Source organism: Leptonotus elevatus, chromosome 14 (assembly GCF_054856555.1).
Source record: "Leptonotus elevatus isolate MCC_2025b chromosome 14, RoL_Lele_1.0, whole genome shotgun sequence".
Classification (NCBI taxonomy): domain Eukaryota; kingdom Metazoa; phylum Chordata; class Actinopteri; order Syngnathiformes; family Syngnathidae; genus Leptonotus; species Leptonotus elevatus.
Window position 1 is genome coordinate 1,407,555 of NC_141252.1, and position 23,997 is coordinate 1,431,551.

The 23,997-nt window shown below is 42.2% G+C and overlaps 5 protein-coding genes across 10 annotated transcripts; 3 read left to right on the forward strand and 2 right to left on the reverse strand.

The window, feature by feature from the left end:
- The first annotated feature begins 143 nt into the window (after window positions 1–143).
- On the forward strand, window positions 144–5,348 carry dnajc5gb (DnaJ (Hsp40) homolog, subfamily C, member 5 gamma b). 2 transcript variants are annotated; one of them, XM_086095276.1, is made up of 6 exons: window positions 144–325; window positions 1,237–1,373; window positions 2,092–2,305; window positions 2,395–2,548; window positions 3,400–3,498; window positions 3,799–5,348. In XM_086095276.1, exons 2-6 carry the CDS (start codon window positions 1,261–1,263, stop codon window positions 3,918–3,920), a joined length of 702 nt encoding a protein of 233 aa, XP_085951402.1. In that variant the 5' UTR covers window positions 144–325; window positions 1,237–1,260; the 3' UTR covers window positions 3,921–5,348. The 2 variants fall into 2 exon arrangements, with proteins under 2 accessions (XP_085951402.1, XP_085951404.1); XM_086095278.1 differs by lacking the exon at window positions 3,400–3,498.
- A 5-nt stretch (window positions 5,349–5,353) lies between these two features.
- On the forward strand, window positions 5,354–8,466 carry LOC147162471 (proton-coupled zinc antiporter SLC30A2-like). Of its 2 annotated transcripts, XM_086095274.1 has the most exons (8): window positions 5,354–5,487; window positions 5,573–5,724; window positions 5,832–5,978; window positions 7,197–7,350; window positions 7,430–7,601; window positions 7,721–7,826; window positions 7,897–8,031; window positions 8,122–8,466. In XM_086095274.1, exons 1-8 carry the CDS (start codon window positions 5,441–5,443, stop codon window positions 8,241–8,243), a joined length of 1,035 nt encoding a protein of 344 aa, XP_085951400.1. In that variant the 5' UTR covers window positions 5,354–5,440; the 3' UTR covers window positions 8,244–8,466. The 2 variants fall into 2 exon arrangements, with proteins under 2 accessions (XP_085951400.1, XP_085951399.1); XM_086095273.1 differs by having other exon boundaries at window positions 7,721–8,031.
- A 279-nt stretch (window positions 8,467–8,745) lies between these two features.
- coq8ab (coenzyme Q8A, genome duplicate b) lies at window positions 8,746–15,599 on the reverse strand. Of its 3 annotated transcripts, none has more exons than XM_086094717.1 (15): window positions 15,358–15,599; window positions 15,128–15,245; window positions 14,550–14,780; window positions 14,394–14,460; window positions 14,180–14,254; window positions 13,517–13,642; window positions 13,090–13,175; window positions 12,871–13,011; window positions 12,481–12,562; window positions 11,773–11,866; window positions 10,571–10,712; window positions 10,382–10,489; window positions 10,247–10,312; window positions 9,652–9,738; window positions 8,746–9,566 (listed from the first exon to the last, which is right to left on the reverse strand). In XM_086094717.1, the coding sequence occupies exons 2-15, from the start codon at window positions 15,221–15,223 to the stop codon at window positions 9,282–9,284; spliced, it is 1,686 nt and encodes a 561-aa protein (XP_085950843.1). In that variant the 5' UTR covers window positions 15,224–15,245; window positions 15,358–15,599; the 3' UTR covers window positions 8,746–9,281. The 3 variants fall into 3 exon arrangements, with proteins under 3 accessions (XP_085950843.1, XP_085950842.1, XP_085950841.1); XM_086094716.1 differs by having other exon boundaries at window positions 15,128–15,276; XM_086094715.1 differs by having other exon boundaries at window positions 15,327–15,599.
- A 722-nt stretch (window positions 15,600–16,321) lies between these two features.
- Window positions 16,322–20,396, reverse strand: LOC147162473 (putative deoxyribonuclease TATDN3). Of its 2 annotated transcripts, none has more exons than XM_086095362.1 (10): window positions 18,884–20,396; window positions 18,784–18,816; window positions 18,617–18,690; window positions 18,465–18,549; window positions 18,310–18,372; window positions 17,970–18,079; window positions 17,833–17,888; window positions 17,541–17,653; window positions 16,935–17,015; window positions 16,322–16,527 (listed from the first exon to the last, which is right to left on the reverse strand). In XM_086095362.1, the coding sequence occupies exons 1-10, from the start codon at window positions 18,935–18,937 to the stop codon at window positions 16,384–16,386; spliced, it is 813 nt and encodes a 270-aa protein (XP_085951488.1). In that variant the 5' UTR covers window positions 18,938–20,396; the 3' UTR covers window positions 16,322–16,383. The 2 variants fall into 2 exon arrangements, with proteins under 2 accessions (XP_085951488.1, XP_085951489.1); XM_086095363.1 differs by having other exon boundaries at window positions 16,935–17,012; window positions 18,884–20,393.
- On the forward strand, window positions 19,011–23,092 carry fuca2 (alpha-L-fucosidase 2). The gene is made up of 6 exons (XM_086095361.1): window positions 19,011–19,796; window positions 19,936–20,123; window positions 20,522–20,861; window positions 20,994–21,204; window positions 22,195–22,494; window positions 22,816–23,092. The coding sequence occupies exons 1-6, from the start codon at window positions 19,603–19,605 to the stop codon at window positions 22,951–22,953; spliced, it is 1,371 nt and encodes a 456-aa protein (XP_085951487.1). The 5' UTR covers window positions 19,011–19,602; the 3' UTR covers window positions 22,954–23,092.
- Window positions 23,093–23,997: the final 905 nt, after the last annotated feature.

Below are 23,997 nucleotides of genomic sequence, written 5' to 3' on the forward strand. Positions count from 1 at the left end.
AATGTACAAGCCTTCCCTGCGAAAGGCAAAGCTGCCTCTACAAACATGGCCGCCAGGTAAGCATGGCCGTTACGCAGCCTGTTTCCGCCTCGTTCAATCGTGGCGTCACTTCCGGTATGCACTTCCTTGTTGGCTAACTAGCCTTCTAGCTCACTGCTCTTCCAGCCTCTCCCACTCAGTCATGATGTGGAGGACGCCGGTGAATTATTAGTGACAACCTGCGTGTCAACGACACTCCATGGGTGAAAATTGACAAGCCAATCGGCGTAGAGTATTTTGACTCGATGAACTGACCACAAAACGCCGATATTAATTCGTCCTGAGGGTAAGAAACTACTTTTTAAGACTACGGTTGTGCTAAAGTTAGCTTAGCACTCTGTCGAAAGTTCACCCCGGCAGCAGTGTTTGACATACCATTCCCGTAATTATTTTAGTCAGATTAAAGTCCAGTTTTATAACGAAATACTACAACCTTTTTACTCCAATGTACATTTTCAGTGGCGGAGTAAGAAGTGGCAGAGGCAGGAAATGGAAATGTAACAATTTTTGTTACACATTTCATTACAGTGACAGTTGGAAAAATGATATAATGCCGGTAACCATTATTTAAAGCAATGTTTCCCAAATTTGTATTGAGCCAACGCACACAAATTAGTTTAGCAAAACCTCCTGCCACGCCACCAAACAAAAACGCAGAACGAACAAAAATATATTCGTTTCCCGTGGCACACCTGCTGATTTTGTGACACGGTGGCTGTAAATAATGTATTTAAGGTCCAGGGTGTCCATAATAAAGTCTACATATTTATTACAAAAGCAAACAATAGACAACGCTTCGGAAATTATTACAAAATGAGGAGTACCGATATATATTGAAGTGTTTTTGCCACCTTGAATAAATCTTCACATATGCATCATCAGTTTCATGAAGCTCATCAAGACGCAATCGATTTATTTTCTTGCCGAGTTTCTTTCTTTTTTCTTTTTACAAAAATTCAGTCCCCAACGTGGTGCAAATGCAGTGTGACAACATTCATAACTACTGAGTACATTAAACATCGTTCATTTCTTAGGTAATATGAAAATAGACTTCATGGACATCCTTGTAAAATAAGATGTCAACATGATTGACTTCCTTTTTTTTTTTTTTAGTTAGTTCATTGACTTCCTCATTTAACATGAATAAAGAAAAAGGTATGCTGTCTTGTTTTTTTTTTTTTTTTTTTGACATGACAGCTTCATTTCACCAAAACCTCCAACATGGACGACCCCAACAAACCTCAGCGCAAAATGTCCACTGCAGGGGACAGCCTGTACAAAATCCTGGGCTTGCAGAAGGGAGCATCGCCCGAGGAGATAAAGAAGGCCTACAGGTGGGTTTGACTGTGTTCAAAGACACACTTTTCAAATATTTCCGAAGAATTCTTGTTCTAGTTGTCGATAATGTAGTTCCGAGTATTTTGGTAATTTTAAAATAAACTAAGGCTTTTAACAATTAATCCATTATCAAAATAATGATCGATTAATTTCATCATCGATTAGTTGTCAATTGTCACACCTCTAAATGATATTTTAATAATACATTATTTTAATGAATAAATTATAAATACTCATTTTAAAATTGAGTTATGTACAATATATTATTTAAATATACTTAGCTATTTGATGAAAACAAACCGAGTACCGATACCTGGCCTTATTTTAAGGTGTCTGTACTCGTGTTTACTGCCCTCTTTAGTGTCCGCTTTACGGTCAGGAACTAGTAATTAGGAAAATAGGAATTTGCTATTAATTTCATGCAATTTTAAGGGAAAATTATGCATTTGGTTCTATAGGTTTTTATTTAAAATAAAAAAAAACTTTAGTTGTTTATTGCATTTTTGCAATACAATTAACCAATTGTTTAATGAGATGAATAAATAAATAAATTTATTTAATCTATTGGGAAATAATAAATAAATTACAAGTCACAAGATTCCTCGCCATGTCGATACTCATTAAAGCTGGATTTAAGCTCCGATGGGCCAAATTTAGCTTTCGCTGTCCACTGAGCTCAAGTCTCCCGATTTTGCGTGGTGGCGCTTCACGCAGGAAGCTGGCGCTGCGGCACCACCCGGACAAGAACCCCGACAACCCCGAAGCGGCGGACAAATTCAAGGAGATCAACAACGCCAACTCCATCCTGAGCGACGAGAACAAGCGTAAGATCTACGACGAGTACGGCTCCATGGGCCTCTACGTGGCCGAGCAGTTTGGCGACGAGAGCGTCAAGTACTACTTCCTCATGTCCAAGACCTGGTTCAAGGCGAGTCGCACGCCGCAAACGTCCGATCGGAGCACAAACCCATGTCGGGTTCCGCTCCTAACTAATCGAGGCTTATGCTGCCTCTTCAGGCATGTCTGGTGTGTTGCGGCATCTTCACCTGCTGCTGCTGCTTCTTCTGCTGCTGCTTCTGCTGCGGCAAGTGCAAGTCTTCCGAGGAGGACGAGAGAGAATTCTACGTGGACCCGGAGGACCTGGAGGCAGAGATCAGAGAGCAGGAGGAAGGTGAGCGGGCAGCGTTCCGTCTTTTGGATTCCACTTTGGGTCACCGCTGCGCATTTACAAGAAGGTCTCCTGCATGCTGTATTCAAGAAAAAACTGGGAAATTTCAGACCTTGACTTGGTTCTTTATCCCGTGCAAGTTTCGTACCTCTGGCTCGGGTCTGTAAATTCAAAGATGTCGCATGCTAGTACGTTCAGGAAGAGCAAGGAAATTTCAAATCTCTGACCTCGGGTTCTTATCTCTGTGCTTATTTATTTATGCGTCCTGCACGTTTCCTTCAAGAAAAACAAGAATGTTTTCAGAGCTCTTAACGAATCTCTTAACTTACGCGCGTAACTGAAAGGGGGCTCCTGCATGGTGCATTCACTAAACGCTAGGAAATTTCAGACCTCAGACTCTGACTCAAAAATGGTTCCCGCATGCTGCATTGAAGACAAAAAAAACCCAACTAACCACCCCCCCACAAAAAAAAACCTGTGAACCTTTTTTCAGACCCCCCCCCCCTTAAAAAAAAAATCAATGCAGTACAAAATTAGAAATGAGAAGATAATGACATCCCCAACCCCTCCCCCCAAAATTGCCAAAAAAAGAGCGCACAATTTTTGCAGGTTTTTCTGTAGTAAAGTTAAACAAACCCTAAAGGACCAAGTATCGTCAAAGCGTTTTTTAAATTAATAATCCGATGAATCTGTTAGCACAATTTTATTCAGACAAATATCCGCCTTTTGGCCTAAAAAAAAAAATCCTGTGCTAGAAGGTGCATTCACAAAAACAAGGACATTTCAGACTTGTGACTCTTCCAATTTAAAAAAAAGGTGAGTCTTTCTGAATTGTGCTGCGTTATTTTTCACAGCACGAGACGCCGTAATTGTTATTCAGCCGAGCTCGTCCGCCGCCGCCGCCGCCGCCGCCGCCGCCGCCGACGCTTCCGGCAAAGCTGAAGCCTCGTCAGGTAAAGTTGCGCGTCGGCACATTTTCAGAAATGGGCAGCTCACAAAAAGTTTTTTTTAAATTCACACTTGACGGATGGGCGAGCACATGTTTGTGTTCAAGACGTTAAAAAGTGGAACTTTGAGTTGCCATCCATGAGACTTGACTTGACTTGACTTAAACTTGACTTGCTTTAAACCCAGTTCACGACTCGAACGTTACTTAACGCCTCGCTCATCGTTCCCGCCTCCGTTAAACCCGCAGATGCGTTTTTGCGTGAAGACGTTCTTTGAATGCCGTTTCTGTCATTTTACCGCCGCAGGCGACGACACGCCCATCGTCATTCAACCCCACGCCAGCAACGGCTCCACGTCGCCCTGCGCCGGCGCCGGCGCCGGCGCCGACGCCAACGCGGCCGGCGTCCATCTGACGGTGGAAGAGTGAAATCGCTTCTCCGAAAAAGGGCCCGTCTCAGAAGTTTGGAATCCTGTTTTTTTTATGGCATGTCGGGGGGGCTTTATTTGTTTACATCGGCATTTCTTTTGGGGGTTGTTTTTAGGTGCCACAGGGTTTGCTTTTGGGTCCACTCGTGTTTTATACTCGACTGCGCAGAAAGTCTCAGGCCACCATCAGATTTTTGTTGTTTTTAACAATGTGAGAATGATCCTTATACAGGGAGGAGGGGGGGGGGGGGCAATATATATTGTATTTATATTTTTTAAATGACATTTACGTATTCTTTCTTAACCCCGATTGCTTATCACATACCGGCGCGCTTTGTATTTTGGTCAGTTAGCATTTACGTTTCCAATGGTACCATAATTGAATCACGTGGTTAACAAAAGCACCAAAATGGATCGACTGCGATTGTCGTGCACCCCCCAAAGGTTAGCGGGTAGTTAGTTGGTTTTGTGTCCTCATGGTTAGTTTTACAAGTCATATTGACTGCTGTGGAAAAGCTTCATGGTAAGAACAAAACTACTGGTGACCTTAAGATTTATGCACATATATATCGATACATATTTTTTTAAATCGTGTTTTTGTTCTGGGAGAGTGCCATCGAAAACACTTGCGTTCATTGTGCCGACGTGCCAAAACAAACTGACACAAACAACCAACGCCGATGATGACGACGAATCGGCAGGATGCCATTTTCGTCTTTAAACGTTACTCATACATAAAAATTGGGAATGTTGCGCATTCCAGTGGAATTTCTGCCCAGACGTAAAACTCGCTGTAACCTTTCCGGGTGAAACTCAATTTGACCTTTGACCTTTCGAGCGCACATGGAGCCACGAGGCGACTTAATTCATTTCCAAAGATGTGCGACCTCTCTTTTCCCGCGACCGCAGCCTGCCGATGACGAAATCGTATTTGTCGATTCGCGGGCTAAACTGTTTGTGAAGTTTGACGTTTCAGCTTCTTGTTGTGCGATAGTTGGACGCGTCCAAGGGTCGGATTAAGTTCACCTGCGATTGCTTTGGGTTCATTCGGAATATCCCCGACTTCTTTTGCGAGTCGCGCCTACGTGTACGTAACCACTATAATCATCACGTGCCAAGCCAAACAATTTGCTGATTTTAGTTTTTGTATGAGCAAAAAAAAAAAAAAGGACTTCATGTGTTTATTTCACTTCTATCCAACATGTACCTGCGATAAAAGTTAAATTGTGATTATTATTTTTTTGAGTGCGCGTGCCAAGCGGTCCGACGTGAGAAATGTATTTAAAGTCATTGTAGTCTACAATCACTTGAATGTGTCTTTTTTTTTGTTGTTGTTGTTGACATTCCCGTGTGTATCTGCTTGCCCAATGCTGTAAAAAGTTTTCTTTTTTTTTTCTTTTCTGATGGAATAAACTCAGGTGTCACTGAACGCAGTCTGCTTGTAGCATTATCTCCCCCCCCCCCCCCCCCCCTCTCAGTCCGATAGCGCGAGTGGGAACAGGTTGCCGTTTTCCCACTTCCATGGCCACCGAGTCGGAGAAGCCGCTCTTGCCGGACACGCTTTCCTGGTCTGTTTATTGCTTCTTCTTTTTTTTTTTTTTTTTAAACGAATTCTTCCGCTCAACATTTACGCACTTCGTCCTGTCGTCTCAGTTCGGACTCGGAGGGCAGCGAAGACGAGGGGTGGTCCTGCGGCGATGGTGGCCAGCTGGACACGGCGGCGACTGGCGACGGGCGCCGGGCCGGAAAGAGGCTGGCGGTCGCGTTGCTCATCAGCCTGCTTTTCATGGTTGCGGAGGTTCTCGGTGAGATGATGACGATTGCACTTTTTAAACTTTTAACAGCTATGTATCTTGATATATTTTTAAATTGAAGCCCCCCTTACACCCCCCCCCCCTCCCCCCTGCTCTAGGCGGTTACGCCGCACGCAGTCTGGCGATCATGACAGACGCGGCACATCTCCTGAGCGACGCAGGCTGCATCTCGCTGAGCATTTTCTCTCTGTGGATCTCAGGACGCGCGGCCACTCGCACCCTGACTTACGGATGGCGTCGGGCCGGTCAGTGGATAAGGCAGCGTTGAGCCTTTTTGAAAGTTGTGGTGGTTCTATTGGTTCCAATAGTAACTCATTCGCTGCCAATGGCGAGTAAAGTCGTCAAACGTCGTCATATAATAGGATTTCAATGGTTGGTTCGTATTTAGAGTTTTTATGTCTTAAAGAAAATATTACTTCGGTATCGTTGGTTACCAGTAGTTGATTAAATGTTATGATGTAATTTTAATCATATAAATACTACCAATAGGGCTGGGTTTGAAATATCGAATAATTGATATCAAATCGTTTTTCCCTTTTGAGCCTGATATCGATTCATAAAACCGTTAGTCGATTATTTTAATATCTCTTTTTTCCCATAAATTCACAAGAAAATTGAATTTTAGACCAATTTTTTTTTAATTGTATTTTTTATTTGACTGTTTTCCTGAAATGTACTGTTCGCATGAGTTTAAAAGTATTTTCTTACATTATGAAATATCAGACTTTTTGCACTTTAAGAGAATTCATAATCTTTTAAATTTATGTTTACAATTATTGAATTAGAATTATGAAAATATTTTCATCTCCTCCTTGCTGATGTCAATGTTTGTGAATCACTTAAGTGTTACTTTCATTAATAAACTAAATCATTTCACCAGTTTCTGCCTCCGTAAAATGTAATTTGGAATTTAATGTTTGTGGCGTTTTTAATCACGTCCTTGATATTGAACTCATTCACTCCCTAATGCTATAAAAACACGGAACCTACCAAAAAGTTTCAGCATTATTCACAAACCTGTTGAAAACAACGGGGGAAAGAGCTTGTTGCAACATGGCTGATTTCTTATACTCTGCTGCCACCTCCTGGCCGTTTTTTTGTAACCACTACCATTGCTTTGAGTGACCTCTTCATGTCAGAAGCTGTATCAAAGCCTTATATATGCTATATCATAAAAAACGTATATATACGTTTTTGGGAGTGAATGACAAAGTAAAAAAACAAAACGAATGAGTTAAGAAGAATTGATGATCCATAATAAATAGCAGATTGATTTGAAGTGAATCGAATCGGGAAGAATCAAACTGAACTCCTGTGACTCGAAAACAAATCGATTGAGGAAATTTGAATTGATATCCAGCCCTAATAAAATACCATATCAATTTTTTTATTTTTTTTTTAAACCCTCCAAAGCTTTATTGCTGTCGGACCCTGTCCATGACCTTCTTCACATCGTCCAACAGAGGTGGTGGGCATGCTTCTGTCTCTGTCGTCCATCTGGGCGGTGACGGCCGTGCTGGTGTGGTCGGCCGCTCAGCGGCTCTCCGGCGGCGACTACGACGTCGACGCCGACATCATGCTGCTGACTTCGGGCTGCGGCGTGGCCGTCAACGTGCTGTGAGCGAGCGCTCGCTGCGTTCATCTCGCGCTCGCTGCTTCCGCATTCTTCCTCACCGCGCCCGCTCCCGTCGTTTAGGATGGTGCTCATTCTCCATCAGTCGGGCGTCTCGCACAGCCACGGCGAGGGGCGGCGGGGCGTGGGCCATCGCCACGGTAACGCCAGCGTGAAGGCCGCTTGCGTCCACGCGGTGGGAGACCTGATCCAGAGTGTCGGCGTACTGCTGGCGGCCGCCATCATCCACTTCTGGGTCAGTTGTCTTTTTTTTTTTTTCTTTTCTTGAGAGGATGTCGTCAATTTGTCAACTGTGGAAGCCCTTTGAGACTCTTTTTCTACAAATGAACTTAACTTGATATTATTTCCCGGCAGCCCGAGTGCAAAGCGGCCGACCCCATCTGCACGCTGCTCTTCTCCCTCGTGGTCATGTGGACCACCTTTCCCACCGCCAGGGATGTTTTCCGAGTGCTGATGGACGGTAAGGAAAATGACCTCATCCTAACTTCTCCCGTCAAAATCCTCGCGCTGGCGGTTTTGTTTGCCGGCAGGCGCTCCGCCCGGCGTCAGCGTAGCCTCCGTGCGCGGCGCTCTGCTGTCCCTGCCGGGCGTGTCGTCGCTCCATCGCCTCCACGTGTGGAGCCTGGACATGACGCGCGCTTTGCTTTGCGCGCACGTCACAGCAGGTAGCGCGGTTATTTTTCAGAAGGATGTATTTAACATGCACGGTAAGTAACGCAGGAAGACAATTCAATCGTGTACATTTCCGTCTTTAGAGGAAGGTGCCGATCCATACGTCGTCCTCAAGAGGGCCACAAAGCTCCTGCGCTCTGATTTCGGCTTGACCTCCGTCACGATCCAAGTGGAACCTCCCGGAACCTCGCAGGCCAAAGCGTGATGAACAAGGGAGAGCGGGCGGACATTTTTAAACATGCGCTACCTTGTTCTTTGCGACTCAAGGGAAGGTGAAACGTGGGAGAAATGCGTATCGCACAGGCCGATGCTAATTGTAGCACAATATAGCAGAAGTGACATTTCAGCCTCCCGACAGTAATTATACGATTTGTAGTCTTCTATGAAAGTACTCTATGGGTCGAATCGAAAATAAAACAATTTCTGACCAGAAACAGAGTCATCATCCGTTTTTCTGCACTGTCAATTAGAAATGTCCCGTTTTTGAATGAAGGGAGAAATAGTTTTTTTTAAATGATTATAGGATAGTTGAAGCTGTACTAATTATAGAACACAAAATGAGTCCTTTAAAAATATTTGACAGTCATGATTAAGTAAAAATGTTTTTAATTGGACATTTATTAAAAATATGCAAATTACCAAACAAGTTTTTGATAAATGGCACAAAAAAATATTTATTGAATTTTTATTTAAAAAATTGCCCAAAATACAAAATTTTATTTTTCTGATAATAGAAAATAAGAAATCCCCCCCCCAATAAAAACAAAATTCAGAACAAAAAGTAATTCAATGATATTAAAGTACCAAACACCTGCAAAAAGTTGAAAAATAAAATATAGCTAACCCAAGTTTTGTTATATTTATTAAATGTAAGTTAAATTTTTAGGTAAAGATTTGCCTAAACATTTTCAATATTTTCATTCTTTTGGTTAATAGAAAAAGAAAACATGAAATATTTTCTGTTATGTGTAAAAACTTGTTTCCCCCCCCTCAAAACCATGCAGCTGAATATTGTTTTGGGTTTAAAAATAAAAATGTAACAAACAAATTTTGCTACTATTATTTTACCTAACATTCAAAAAGAATCAATGAAACATTTTATTAATTTAAAGTATCAATGCAGTGGTCCACCACTTGCACAATCAAAAAGATCATCAAGACCCCCCCCCCCCTGTTTGTTCCGTGTCACTTGGTGGCAATCAATTGTACGTCTCAAAATGGAGGACGGGCCCCAAAATAGTCCTCAGTTGGGCCGTCCGTCCTGCCAGTAGCGTGCGTAGGCTTCTCGAAACATGTCCCGGCACGCCACTTGGGCCTTGAGCTTGGAACAGACCAGGAAGGAGCCGCCCATCTTGCGGTGCAGCGAGTACGTCTCCTCGGGCGGCGGCGTGAGGCGATGATGAAGCATCACCGGGATGAGGCGGTGGATTCGCTCGGTGGTGCTCTGAGTGCTAAAGTCAAACGGCCGCGTCGACGAGAAGGCCTCGCCCAGGATCATCACGGCGTCCACGTGCGCGTTCTCCATCGCCTTCCGCACAAGAGGACCAGGAGTTGTTTATTAAAAAAAAAAAAAAAAAATTGGCCATTTTAATTCTTTTTTTTTTGCAAGCTACCTTGGATTCAAATCCGGTGAGGAACTTCATCTCTCTCGATCGCTGCAGGACCTCCTCTCGATTTTGATGGGCGGCTGCGTTGATGACCTACAAAAATCAGAAAGATTGTCAGGGCAAATGTCGAAGAAAGAAAATGTTGAGCCCAAATTTCCAGACTCTTTTAATTTTTCAGATTTTATCTGTAAAACAAAGAAGACAAATATATTGTCCTTAGTAAAAAAAGAAGGAAAAAATGTCATGAATCAAAGATTGTAATTTTTTTTTTTTTTTTTTTTTTACAAATTTCTGAAAAACAAACATTCATATTCAACATTGTTTTGTATCTGAAAAATATTTACGTATTTTTTCAGATAAACTTTTAAAAATACTGGGATGCTGTTTTTGGAAGATAGTGCTTTGTTGTTTTTTATTTTCTTCAAATCAGAAATCAAAAAAATGTTTGTCAATAAAAAAAAAAGATATATATCTGATAAGAATTATATTCTCATAAATCAGATTTTTAATTGCACCAAAATTGGAGGCAAGCCAAACTAAGGCTTGACGATTAAAACGAACCCGTCGTACTTCTTGAGAACATGGCACAAAGTCTTCTCACCTCAATGTAGATGTCTGTGAAACTTTTGTCAAATTCCCGCGTGGCTCCAAAGTCCAGCAGCGCCACCTGTTGACGCAATATTGTTGAACAAAACGAATCCCAATGGGGGCAGAATCAAGTCAAAGTCAAGCGGACCTTGTGCGTTTGCGGGTCATAGAAGAAATTGGACCAGTTGGGATCCGTCTGCATGAAGCGGAACTCGAAAAGTTCCCTCAGGCACAAACTGAGGATTTGCTCACAGATCTGCAAGAGCAGCGGAAGAAACAATTGAGCTAACGCGGTTTGAACAATCGCGGACCTGGGTGGGAACATCCTGGACGTTACCTCGTTCCTGAGTTCCTGGGGGAGGTCGGCGGCGCGGTCCAGGGGAAAGCCGCTCACCAGCGTGGTGGTGAGCACACGATGGCTGCTCAGCTCGGCGATGACGTCGGGCACGTAGAAGAACGGGTGGTCCTTTAGCAACTCTCTGACACAAACCCAAAGATACAAGTTCAAGTACTTGCCAGCAGGTGTCACTAGCAGGATGTCATTTTCATGGGTGACTTTTTTTTCTTTTTTTTTTAAGAACTCCTCACTTAATTGTTACATACATTTGTTTACATTTTCTACGAGGAATTTATGATTGTAGATGACCGCAATACTTAAATTTGTTGCAAAAAAGAAAAGGCTCTTATTTTCATTATTTATATCAGTTTTAACATGATTAAAAAGACATTTGCTGTGGATAAAAATGAAAACCTTTGGTTTTTGTAACAAAAACAAATATTTTTTGTCTGAGATGAAAATGCATCTGAAACACAAAAATATGAAAATTTTCTTTTTTAAATTTGTAAAAAAAAAAAAAGTTCACTTTTTTAACTCCTTCACTGCCATTGACGGCTATAAACGTCAAAAAGTAATTTAAACTATTTCTATTAGTTTAACTTTTTTTCCACTTTTGTTAACACGAGTATGAAAACCTAGATTTAGAACCGACATAAAATTTGTGATTAATCGTGCGTTAACTAGTGAAGTGAAGATAAAAAATTTGTAATCGCCTGTCACCCCTAAATTTTTAATGAAATTTTGGCAGTGAATGAGTTAATGTGAATAAAAAAAATAATGAAAAACTCACCCATTCTCTGAAAATGTTTGGATTAAAAAAATTACATATATGTGAAAAAAGAAAAAAATTCCAGCTAAAATGCATTATTAATGTATTCCTGGACCAGTTGTTAATTTTAATGTGATAGATGCGCTTTACGTAACGTGATAAGTTTAACATTTTAACAAGAAAAGTTAAAAAGTTAAAGATATTTATCACTATTATGTGGTATAAACTTTTTTTTTTTTTTTTTGCAATACGCTTCTGTAAAAACGCGCCTTTCAAGGAATGCAGTCAATCACATAGAAGCAGAACAAACAGAGTAGATATGAAGTTGTAACACAGAGGAGATATGACGCAGTCACACGGAAGCGATTTGATATGATGTCGTGTGGTAAGAGTGTAAAAAAAAAAAAATAATAATAAATCGCGAGAGACTCACTGGAACTTTGTGCAACATTTGGCCTCTTTGACGTAATCGCATTCCAGCGCCAGCTCTCTGCTCATGACCTCGATAAGATGCTCGGGGAACAGACCTGCCCAAAAACATATCAATATACCATTTTAGTTTAAAAAAAATAGAATGCATTTTTATCTGGGGGGTTCTTTGCGATAAACAAGTAGTTTTATTTTTCCAGACAAAAATGTAAAAACAAAACAAAACACTCAATCAAAATATTTGGTGTTTTCAGATGATTATACTTAGATAGAAATATGCAGTATTTTACTTAAAATATCTATTTTTTTAGATATGTAATGATTAATCAACTAATATAAGATCAAATGAATCCATAATTATTTGTTATGGATTAAAATTTGAATTGTTTTGTTGTTTTTGTAGATCAAAATAGAAATGAAGAAAATGATCAAAAACACAAAAATGACTTTTCCTTTGTTTTTTGGGGTCGGGCAGACATTTTTGTTGTTGATATTTAAAAAAAAAAAACGGAAGAAGAAAAATGTTTTTGAGGGGGATTAAATGCAAAAAAAGGGGGAAAAATATGTATTAAAAAAAAAATCTTTTTTTTCCCGATCAAATTTATACTTTTTTTTTTACCCAGACACAAAAATATCAGCTATAGACAAAAAACCAACGTTTTTTTTTTTTAAATGATAAAAACAGGATAAAAATGTCAACCGTCTCATTTACCTTCAGGCAGCGCATTACTTAAACTCAAAGCCGTCATGATGTTGTTCACATCGCTGTCAATACTCTTGGACACGCCAGGATACTGAAGGGGGGGGGGGGGGCAAAAACAAGAATATGATGACATTCTAACAATTTTGTCACCTGTTATGTTGTTCATATACATTCTAAACCACATTAAAATTGGTTATTTACAGCAAATAAAAAAAATAAAATGAGGAATACAGAAAAGTTTTTCTAGTTAGTATTTTTTTTGGTAAATAAAAAAAAAATACATTTTTTTTAAGGCTACCATTACTAGTTTGTGCTCTGAATCCAAAACCTCCTAAAATGTACTTCTGCACATCTGTAGTTGAGTATTTAAATGGAAAGATCCATACACGTGTTTTGTACCTGAACCTTCATGGCGACGTCTCTGCCGTCTTTCATCCTGGCGAGATGCACTTGACCAATGGAGGCGGCGGCGAACGGCTTCTCCTCAAAGTATTCCAGCCTCTCCCGCCAGTTTGGGCCCAAGTCGCCGTTGATCACCTTCTGCAGACAACAACGAGGCACTCGGTGTCACAAATGTCTCACACAATACGTACTTCCATTCAGTATTGGTCAATTGACCATCATCTGTTTGGCGGGCATGAAGTCGGCGCTCTGTCGAACCCGCTCGAAGATTTTGGCCAGCTGAGGGTTGATGAAGGCGTCGTCTACAAAAGACAGATTTGCATGTTTGAGTCAACACTTTGGCTCGTCACATCCTCTCGTGTTAAAAATAATTCAGGTCATTTTCTTTGAGCAACATGAAATTGGGTCGGCGGACAAAAAAGTTCCACAGCAAGTCCGCCATTTTGGTTCGAATGATGGCCAACAATAAATTGCACTTCATGACATTGAAGCTCCTTTTAGTGGGAGGAGTCTCCATTTGACTTGATGTTGTGTTCTTTGGCACGCCGTCAACGTTGACCCAATGACTTGTTCCGTCGCGGCTTGTCCAGTTTTCGACGGTCACGGCGACGCGGCAAAAAAGCAGTCGCATTCAATGTCCCACCTTGAATACTGAGCATCTGTCCCAGTTTGAGCGCCGCCCCTCGAACTTTGCACAGCGTCCGCACGATTCTCTCCACGTTGCTTTCGGACAGGAAAGCGCTGGAATCCAGGACAGATTTTTTTTTGTCTGGTGGGAAAAAAAAACACATATTTACTTATGGCTACCAAGAGGTGGAAATATTTGAAATTCAAACCCCCAAAGCCACTGAGCAGCATATGGAATTTGGGTCACTTGTCTATCATGAGTATAATTGAATTAGAATGAAAAAAATAATAATACAAATCATAAAAAGTCCTGCCTGGAACGACAACGAAAAACCACCATTTTGGTTTGAAGCAGCCATTTTGCCTTGGCAGTGCTCTCTTGTATTGAAAGAAAGGAGAGAGAAAAAAAATCAGGCCTCAGTCAGTTTATCTTCGATCACTTAAAGAAAAAAGAAAAAAAAAAAAAGCACTTTCCAGCATGGTCCAGTATTTTATGGCGTTAACACCTCATAAAAACGCTAATAACTTGCTTCATCAAAAGCTATGCAACACGTTTAGAGGCTTCATCACATCTTATGAAAACACGGCGAGAACCGACAGATGAATTAAAACGCAATCGCCATAAACAAAGGCAGTTGTTAAACACTTTATCAGCCAATAAAATTCCTCCTTTTTCTACCTTCTTGTTGTTGAGGTTTGAACGTCTTTTTGGCCACTTCTGCAATTGCACCGATGCCAAGTCCCACAGCCAGGCCTGCCGAAAGACGAGCGTAAATAAAAGCAGTCTAACATTTTAACTGCAAGTCGTTACGGCGAACGCGTACCTCTGCTAAATATCACGACACATAATCTGTGAATTCTACACATACACCTTTCCCTGTTCAAGACTATACCTCCAAAACTCATCAGGCGTCCAATCCGGGTAACGGGCACTTTCCTCTCTCGCGCAGTCTTACAGAGCTGAAATAAAAATAGGGGGGGGGGAATCAACAATGCGCTTAAAATAATATATGCATAAATTAATCCATAAAGTAAAATTTGAAGTCTACCACTTGTTTGTAAGGGTTGAGACGAGAACTCTTGGCGCTCCTCGCTTTGTTCATGTCTTCCTCAGTCAGCCTCCCTACAGACGAGTTGTCCTGAGTCAGCGTCCTGCAGGGGCCGCACGCCGAGCGCCACCCGGCCCACTTGGTACCAGTTCTACGGGCCTCCGCAGCATTATTCGGCCCGCCGGCGACGGAGGAGTATCCGCGGAATTCCGGCTGTTTTCTCAAAGTTTCCTGAAAGAAGAAAATATTGCTCATTAAGAGTTTTTATTTTATTTGATAAATTTGTATTATTTACATTTACTGAATCAAAAAGTAAACATTGAAAATTGAGGTATGCATGTATTTTTTAGTGTTGTACCATTTTTATCCGTGTTTTTTTTTTTTTTTAAATCAATGTCCTGTTGTGAAATGTTCCGTTTTTTTCAACAAAACAAAACAAAAAAGCCTGAAAGTCAGATTTAAAAAAATATATAAATAAAAATAAAAGAAAAATAAAATAATTATGTCATAATTTTTTTAAAGTGGCAGCAGCTGGCGGTAGTTCATTGTTACGCGGAGCAACCGGCGGTAGCACTCGCCCTCAAACATCCGTGATGGAAGCTCCCTCCGCCGGCCAAGCATCCCGCCGTCGCCCGGCCCACCACCACCTGGATCATCCAGCTCAGACCCGTCATGGTGCCCGACCGCGACTCACACCTGGAACGTACACGTCGACTCCTAAGTTGACCTTGAAGTTGTTAAAAAAGTTTTAATATTGCGATGAAGTCATAAACTCACCGCCAAAGTTGAGAAGACGCGCGCGGTTCACCTTCATTTCATTCGACGTCGTGTCAAGTCGTCCACTCTTCCCGTCGCCCACGAGGCCCCCAAGGACGACACTTATCGAGCCGAAAAGGTGGCCGGACCTTCGGGGTGGGTGTGTAGCAGTGGGTGGGGGGTTCCAAATGAGGTAAAGTTCAACCATTCCAAGCGAAATGGCTCTCAGTGAGCGAACCCGGGCAAACAGCCGCCAGCGGTGGGCTACGTGACGGTGTTGACGTGTCCGGAGGAAGGGGCGGTCCCTGAAGTGGACACGCGTGAGGCGTTCAAGACGTGCTCACCGCAGCGGAAAAGTTGCTTCCGCTTTTTCGACAGCACAAAGTAGGAATAAGATAAGGGTGGGATTACTATATTGGTCACTATTTTGCAACTACTGCAGTGACTCTTCTCTTATTGCAACAATCATTTTTGGATAAACAATGTTTTTTTTAGGCTAGTCAGGCATGGCAAAATAGTATTTTGAATGCTGGGCGAACGGAATATTTGTGTTTATTTATAACTGACTGCTTTTCAAGTCGATTTTTTTTAAAATTTACACTATATAGTCAAATAGTGAAAATTGACAATCGATTCGTTTTACTCGGTTATTTATTTTGCATTTGAAGTACATTCAGTGAAGTCGCAGGTCCGACGTTTTCACTGTACAGTATAACATTTGTGTAAAACTGATGTGCTACTTTCATATTTAATTCCCTCTTGGGACAAATAATGAAAAAAAAAAGTACACTGGAACCATTGGTCATGATAGATAAAGTGATCTCAAAAGTGTTGTGTTCACGTCATAAGAAAGATTGTGTTGGAAATTACAACACTACGCCATATAGAATATAACGAATTAAACCACATATCGTGTTGTGCCGTCATCAACGTTGATGTCACCTTAAAAGTGAATTTCTAATGATGTAAATGGCAAAAAAAAAAAAAAAAAAAAAGAATCAAGAAATGTCACAATGTTGTGTGCCAACAGACTGTTTAATTAATTAATTAATTAATTGCTTGACTCCATCATCCGGCATCACAATTTGACGGCCGACTTTAACTTGGGGAAGAGTCGGAGTGCGTTGCGCGTGGTCACCTGCATCACCTCCTCCACCGACACTCCTTTCACGACGCCGATGTACTCGGCTGCGACGACAATGTTCTTGGGCTCATTCCTCACCTGCGTGTCGAAGAAGATGGCACAAAAACTCTCCCTGTTAATTACGCTTCAGGACTTGTTGGATTTTTACGACACTTTTCAGCTTATTCACGGCCCAAAAAAAATCTCTCTGTATATTATGTAAAAAAAAATAAAAAATCTTTGCCTTAAAAATGCCCCCTTGTTAGCTTCATGCTAACATATAATGGAAAACGGCATTGACGCGCTAACACTTAGCAATAGACCAAAACGGATGTTCCGATATATTCTCAGTTCTAAAGCATGTTCCTTGCTCCGCTGATTGTTTCTGAAACATCACATTGCTACATTTGCATTAACACAGCTATAAAAGGTAAAAAAAATAAATAAAAAAAAAAGGGAGCGATGGCCAGCATACAGCTGAGTTTGTTCAACTGATAAAACTCGACCTGCTTCTCTGGGCCGAGTGCGGGCGAGTCCGTTTCCAAGCACATGTTCTCCAGAGGCAACTGTTTCACTAGTTTCTGCTTCTTGGTGGACACAAAGGAAGAACACAACAGCAGATTAGTTCCAATGGACAAAAGTAATAATAGATAAAAATGACATAAGTTGGCAATGCATGAATGAATGAATGGTCTTCAAATCATTTGTTTGGGAAATGAAATAAAGTGGAGCAGCAAACGAGAGCCGCAGCGAGTCTGCAGCGTTGACTGTGTAGCAATCGGCCCCGAAAGGATCCTTTTGCTCACGTCCTAATCTGACCGTTGATTAGTTTATCAAAAAGCACACACACATACGCGCACACACACACACACACTGTCAACAGTACACAGATTACATCGAAACTGAAAATGTCGACAGGGAGGGTTTGTGAGTGAGCAAAATGACCTGAACCTAAAAATGATAAGAAACGTTATTTTCTTAACCGATTCAAGACGGACTTTGTTTACATGGCCTGATTAGCATTTGGACAAATTTCACTCGCTGGCCTGTTCGTCCGGTGTACGAGGGGTACCTAATGATGTGTCCCGTCAGTGTATTGACATGACACGCACCTGCTCGCTGCGTACGATGGACGGCGGGATGGAGAAGAAGTATCCCGCCTTCACTCCCTCCATGGCCACCGCCGGCCTACCATCAAAGGCGTGAAGGAGAACTTTTTCCACACCTGTGTGTGGGAAAAAAAACAAAACACAGATTATTATTTAAGGGTTTAATACTGAACAGTGAAACATTTGAAGGCCAAAGTTTATATGACATTTGCATTGTACTATATTTACTACAGGAAATTTGTTTTCCTAGACGTGAAAAAATGATATACATGACAAAAGTAACGTAAATTGTCACCTTGCTCTTTCAGCAGCTGGATAGTGGGTCGACCCGCCGAACGTGAGTGAACATTTCTAATGAAAATGTACATTTAATTACTCAATAAAACAGCAATTTGGTGAACTTGAACGTGTCTTTTGGCCTCCGAGACTCACAGAGGGAGGTCCAGCTCTTTGGCGAGACGTGCCTGGCGGATCAGAACCTGCCTTTGGCTCTCTTTGTCCGACTCGCTGCGCACGTACCTGGGTGTAAAATCCAAACCCACCTAGGATGACACATGGGAACGTGAATCATCTCAAACATGAGTTTAACATGATATGAAAGTCTTTGGAGATCATAGCTTCGGGTGTACTGAAGGTTCAAGTCATTAGTATAAACTGTTCTTCACAATTGGGAGACGCATCCATTATGCATCATTTTTGCTATTCACGCTAGGGTTTGGTCCGTCATCCCAGAAAATGGTGAACGTTCATATTGTGCGTCTGGGTTTACTACCTCTCCAATAGCCACAAGACGGTCTTTGTATTTGTCAATAAGTGGAAGAGCAGCATCCAGGTCCTGTGCGGAAGACGAGAAAAAAGTGTTGCACGGTTTTTAAATACAGTAAACACAACAGTGACATTTCCAAGTATGTTAAGTCTTTTACGAACCTGCAGGCAAACACTTCTGTGTTGGTCTGAGGATACTTCCTGAACAGGATGGACTCCCAGGCATGGGAACACAAACCCTGGAAATCTAAACATGAAGAAATAAGCTGGCTATAAAAGAGAAACTGAGCGATGACATTGATTTTTCAAGTTACCTCTGTGACAACGCAATGATCTTGTCGAATTCGCCCGCATGCTCCGCCACGGCCAACAATGCCAACAGTCCAGCCTGGCAATAAAAACAATTAAAATTAAAATCAACAACACGCAAATGGTTCATGGACACAACGAGCCAATAGACTTAATCGAGTGATTAACTTACCCGTTTGGAGTCTTCAATAACCGTGTCTATGTCCTAAAAGATAAACGTGAAACTTTAGGATGGATAAATGACTAAAGCATTCGATGACTGTGATTAATACCTTGTCAAAATCTCCCGCGGAGACGTGACAGTGGCAGTCAAGGAAGCCACGCATGGTTGTGTCAAAACATCCGGATAGCTAGCCTTAGTGCGCATGCGCTACACTGCTCATGCGCCATATTCCTACATAGAGCCTCCCGCGAGGGCGGTGCTGTCAGTTTCTCTTGCGGTAAATCTTTCCCAAATCGGTATACTTAAATCAAACGCATCCAGCGGTAAACGTAATCAACTGAGACCACAAAATGTCATCGTTCGAATTTAAATCCGGGCTCCTAGTGGTACCGTCACTTGCCTACGATGCAGGTTGGCGTAGGTTCGCGTCCCTGCCTGGGAGACCATGTTTGTATCTGTACGTGTTTGTGTGAGTGAGATCGTTCGAATTAAAGTCCTAATTTTATACATTAAATAAGGGAAACAAAATAACTGCAATTACAAATGTCTTTATTTGTACCTTTTTGAAATGAAGGCGCGAATGTTGTTAGTTAAAAAAATAAAATAAATCACGGGTGCGCATGCGCTGTACTTCCCCAGCGCCGGATTTTTACATGGAGTCTCCCACAAGATTCGACTTCAAATTAAGACAATTTCCTTGGAATTGCTGTATTCTAAATCGAACACACCCAGTGGTATACGTCATCATTTAAGGCCGCTTTCACTTCCTTGTTTACAAGCCAAGAAGAAGTTCGCGGTAATGAGTAAATTAAACTTATTTCAATAGAAATGTCGGCGTTAACCGCTGCGTCTTTCCTCGTTTCCCTGCTACTGTTCATCCGCGTCACCGAAGCGAAATACGAACCCAACTGGGAGTCCATCGACTCCCGGCCACTGCCGGAGTGGTACGACCAGGCAAAGTTCGGCATCTTCATTCATTGGGGCGTCTTCTCCGTGCCCAGCTTCGGGAGCGAGTGGTTCTGGTGAGGGTTCTACTGCCCGGTTACACAGTGAAATTGAAATTAAATTGAGATAAAGTAAAACTACTCACCTTTTATACGATGGCGAGGAGACCATAGCAAAGCGACACTGACACCTAGTGGCGTTTCTCTTATCTTGCAGGTGGTACTGGCAGGGGCAAAAGCTGCAGCCGTATGTGACCTTCATGAAGAAGAATTACCCGCCGGACTTTAAGTATCAAGACTTTGCACCCCACTTCACCGCCGAGTTCTTCGACGCCAAAGAATGGATGGACATCTTTGCCGCATCGGGAGCCAAGTACATCGTGCTGACCACAAAACACCACGAAGGTCCTGCAAAGTGTTTTGAGCCACAAAAAAAATCTAAACGCTGATAAATAAATGCATGCCGTGGATGAAACTATGCGGCCGTCTGCATAGTTGGTTGAATGGTCCTTTGAATATATCAAAAATCCTAACTAATCCCAATAAATGCAGGTTTATGACCACAATCCGTTGCCTCCATCAAAAATCTAAACACAGATAAAACATACATGCTATCGATAAAGCTATGCGGTCGTCCACATAATAAATCGAAAAATCTTGACATGTGAATGGAGGCTCTGAAAAAGCTATGCGGTCATCTTTTGTCTGCTCTAAATTAACCAATGTAAAAATAAGCCTGTACTGCTGTTAGCTGGCTAGCCAACATGCTACGCTTGCCAATTTCAGCTGTCAATCATCCGCAGGCTTCACACTGTGGGGCTCTGAGACCTCGTGGAACTGGAACGCCGTGGACTTGGGCCCCAAGCGCGACCTGGTAGCGGAGGTGGCGAGCGCCGTGCGCGCTCACAGTGACCTGCGTCTGGGCCTGTACCACTCGCTGTTCGAGTGGTTTCATCCACTGTTCCTGCAGGACGCCGCCAACCGCTTCGCCACCAACCGCTTCGCCGTCACCAAGAGTCTGCCTGAACTTTACGAGCTGGTACTGACGTACAAGCCCGACGTGCTGTGGTCGGATGGGGACGGGGATGCGCCGGACAAGTACTGGAACAGCACCGGATTCCTAGCTTGGCTCTACAACGATAGGTAAACATTTTAGCCGCCAGTCAAATCCGTTTTTAAAAGTGGAATGGAAATGCATTGAATGTAAAATATAAATGAAATGTACACTTTGAGAATCACCATCCTAGTAGTTTTTTTTTCCTTTTTCCCGCGCAGTCCAGTGCGGGACACGGTGGTGACAAACGACCGGTGGGGCTTGGGCTCCATCTGCAAACATGGCGGCTACTACACCTGTGCCGACCGCTACCGGCCGGGTCACCTGCTGCCGCACAAGTGGGAAAACTGCATGACCATCGACACCAAGTCGTGGGGCTACCGGCGCAACGCCCGGCTCGCCGACTACCTCACCATCGAGGAGCTTGTGGCGGTGAATATGTCGCGTGAAATCACCACAAGTTTGTCTTTTGAAGGAGACCACTAAAATGGCAGCTTCGAACCAAAATGGCAGACTCGTGATAAAGATGTCTACCAAATTTCGTGTTGCTAACGGAAACTAGCTTTGGGGAGCTGAGTGGAATTTGAATGATGGGGGGGAAAAAAAGAGCCCGAATGGCAGACTTCCTGTGTTTTTTCAGACATTTAAACTTCGAGACTTTTTGTGGATCTGCTGATTATAGACATACAGACTATTTCACGTTGATAAGGAAATCTGGCTTTTAGTGCTAAATGAAAACAAAATTTACAGAGTGCTACTGAGCTAAAATGGCTGCTTCAGACCAAAATGGCAGACTTCCTGTATGTTTTCAGGCATGGCTTCCTAATTAATAAAAAACATTTTTTTTTTGTAGGTCTGCTTTTGATAGCCATGCCAACTAAATTTAATGTTTCCTACTAAAACTGGCTTCGGGCTGAATTTTCAAGACATTTGGTCAATATCTTAAAATGGTCGCGTTGCACTAAAATGGCGGACTTCCTGTATATTTTTGGGCATGGCTTCAAGAGACTTTTTTTGCGAGTCTACTCATGATAGCCGTGCCTACAAAATTTCTTGGTGCTATTGGAAACTGGCACCAGGAGCTGAATTTTGAAGACATTTGGTCAAGATCTGACCTAAAGAGAAAATGGCCAAAATGAGCCGAAAATGGCCGCTTTGCACTAAAAATGGCAGACTTCCTGTATATTTTTGGGCATGGCTTCAAGAGACTTTTTTTGTGGGTCTACTCACGATAGCCGTGGCTACAAAATTTCTTGTTGCTAAAGAGAACGGTCATCAGGGGCTGAATTTTGAAAACATTTGATTTAAGATCTGACCTAAAGACAAAATGGCCAAAATGAGCCTAAAATAGCCGCTTTGAACCAAAATGGCCGACAGTGTCCTCCTCTTCGACAACTGAGCTTTTACTGTGTCTTCTTCCAGACATTGGTGGAGACGGTATCCTGCGGCGGTAACCTGCTGATGAACGTGGGCCCCACAGCAGACGGGACGATCGCACCCATCTTCGAGGAGCGCCTGCGTCAGATTGGTCGATGGCTCGGGGTCAACGGCGAGGCGATCTACAACAGCAGCGCCTGGCGGGCCCAGAAGGACGCCATCACATCCGGCGTCTGGTACACGTCCAGACCACGGCAGAACGCCGTCTTTGCCGTTTTCCTCTCGTGGCCAGCCGATGGAATTTTACACCTCGGTGAACCCGAGCTCGCACCAGGACACACTCAGGTAAGCTTTTTGAGGTACATCCCCATCACGCTAATCTTGATTTAAATGACGAGCGCGCATAAAGCGATCAAGTGGCCAGCTTTTTGTTTGTGGGCGTCTGCTTGTTGAAAGAATCCCGTCATCCTCGCCCGCCCGCCGCCACCTGCCGGCCCACGTGCTCACGCTGCCTCTGCTGACTCATTAAGATGCCTTCTCGGATTGCGCGCTCGTTTTCTGGGAAGCGGGGCCGCTCGCATCGATTGTTCTTGTCCGTCAGTCGGCAATTACATTTCAAAATGCGGTCTGTGTTTTTGTTCTGGGGAAAAAATTTTGCAAATCAAGGTGGCGCTCTTGGGTCACGGGCCCGTGCAGTGGACGCCCGCGATGCCCCGCGGTCTTCGGGTCTTCCTGCCTCAGTTGTCCATCAGCCAGATGCCATGCCAGTGGGCCTGGACCCTCAAGCTGACAGGTGCCGGGTGAACAAGATGACGGCGCTCGATTGCGGATGCACTGAACTGCTTAAATGAACTGAAGTTTACTACCACGAGGAGCTGAAAATGCTTCTTGGGTGAATGCCTTTGTGTTTTTTTACCCTCTTTAAATAAAAGATGGAAAACGATTTTTTGTCCCAACTTTTTTGAAAAAAATAAATAATTAAAAATAATTTATTTTACTTTTATTTAAGTCCACATGCCTTTGTGTTTTTTACCTCTTTAAATAAAAGATGGGAATTTTTTTTTGTCCTAACTTTAAAAAAAAATCACTTTTATTTAAATCCACAACATAATAGAGTAAAGCGAAAAGTATACATGATTTTTATGTAAAAATGTCTAAATATTGTCGCATACTTACAAATCAAAGACCTTCGACTGTCTCAAAAATAGATTTTAGTTTCGTAATATTGCAACTAATTGTAAATATTCCAGGTTTTACTAAATAATGAAACATTTTCAGAGAAAGTTTATCATATGACTGTAACCCAGAAAATGATATTTAATCTAAAAGAAAACAAAAAAAATCCTCAAAAATATTGTTTTATTCTCATAAGATTACATATTTAACAATTTATCTTAAAAAGCGACAATATACACGTTTATTCTCATAATCTTACGAATAATCATGTAAACATATGATTTATTTAGAATATACAGTACAGGCCAAAAATTTGGACACCTCATTCAATACGTGCCTTATTTTTATGACGATGTACATTGTAGGTTCTCACTGAAGGCATCAAAATTATGACGACAACTATGACAACGAACACATTTAGAGTTATGTACTTATAAAATAATAAAAAATAAATACATAAATAAATAGCCACCCTTTCCGCTAATGACTTTTTTGCACATTCTGGGCATTCTATCGATAAGCTTCAAAAGATAATCACCTGAAAGGGTTTTCCAACAGTTTTTAAGGAGTTCCCAGAGGTAACTAAGAATGTCAAGAGTATGCAAAAAATAAATAAAAAATAAAGTAACCAGAGCAAAGGATGGCTATTTTGAAAAATCTATCATCTAAAAC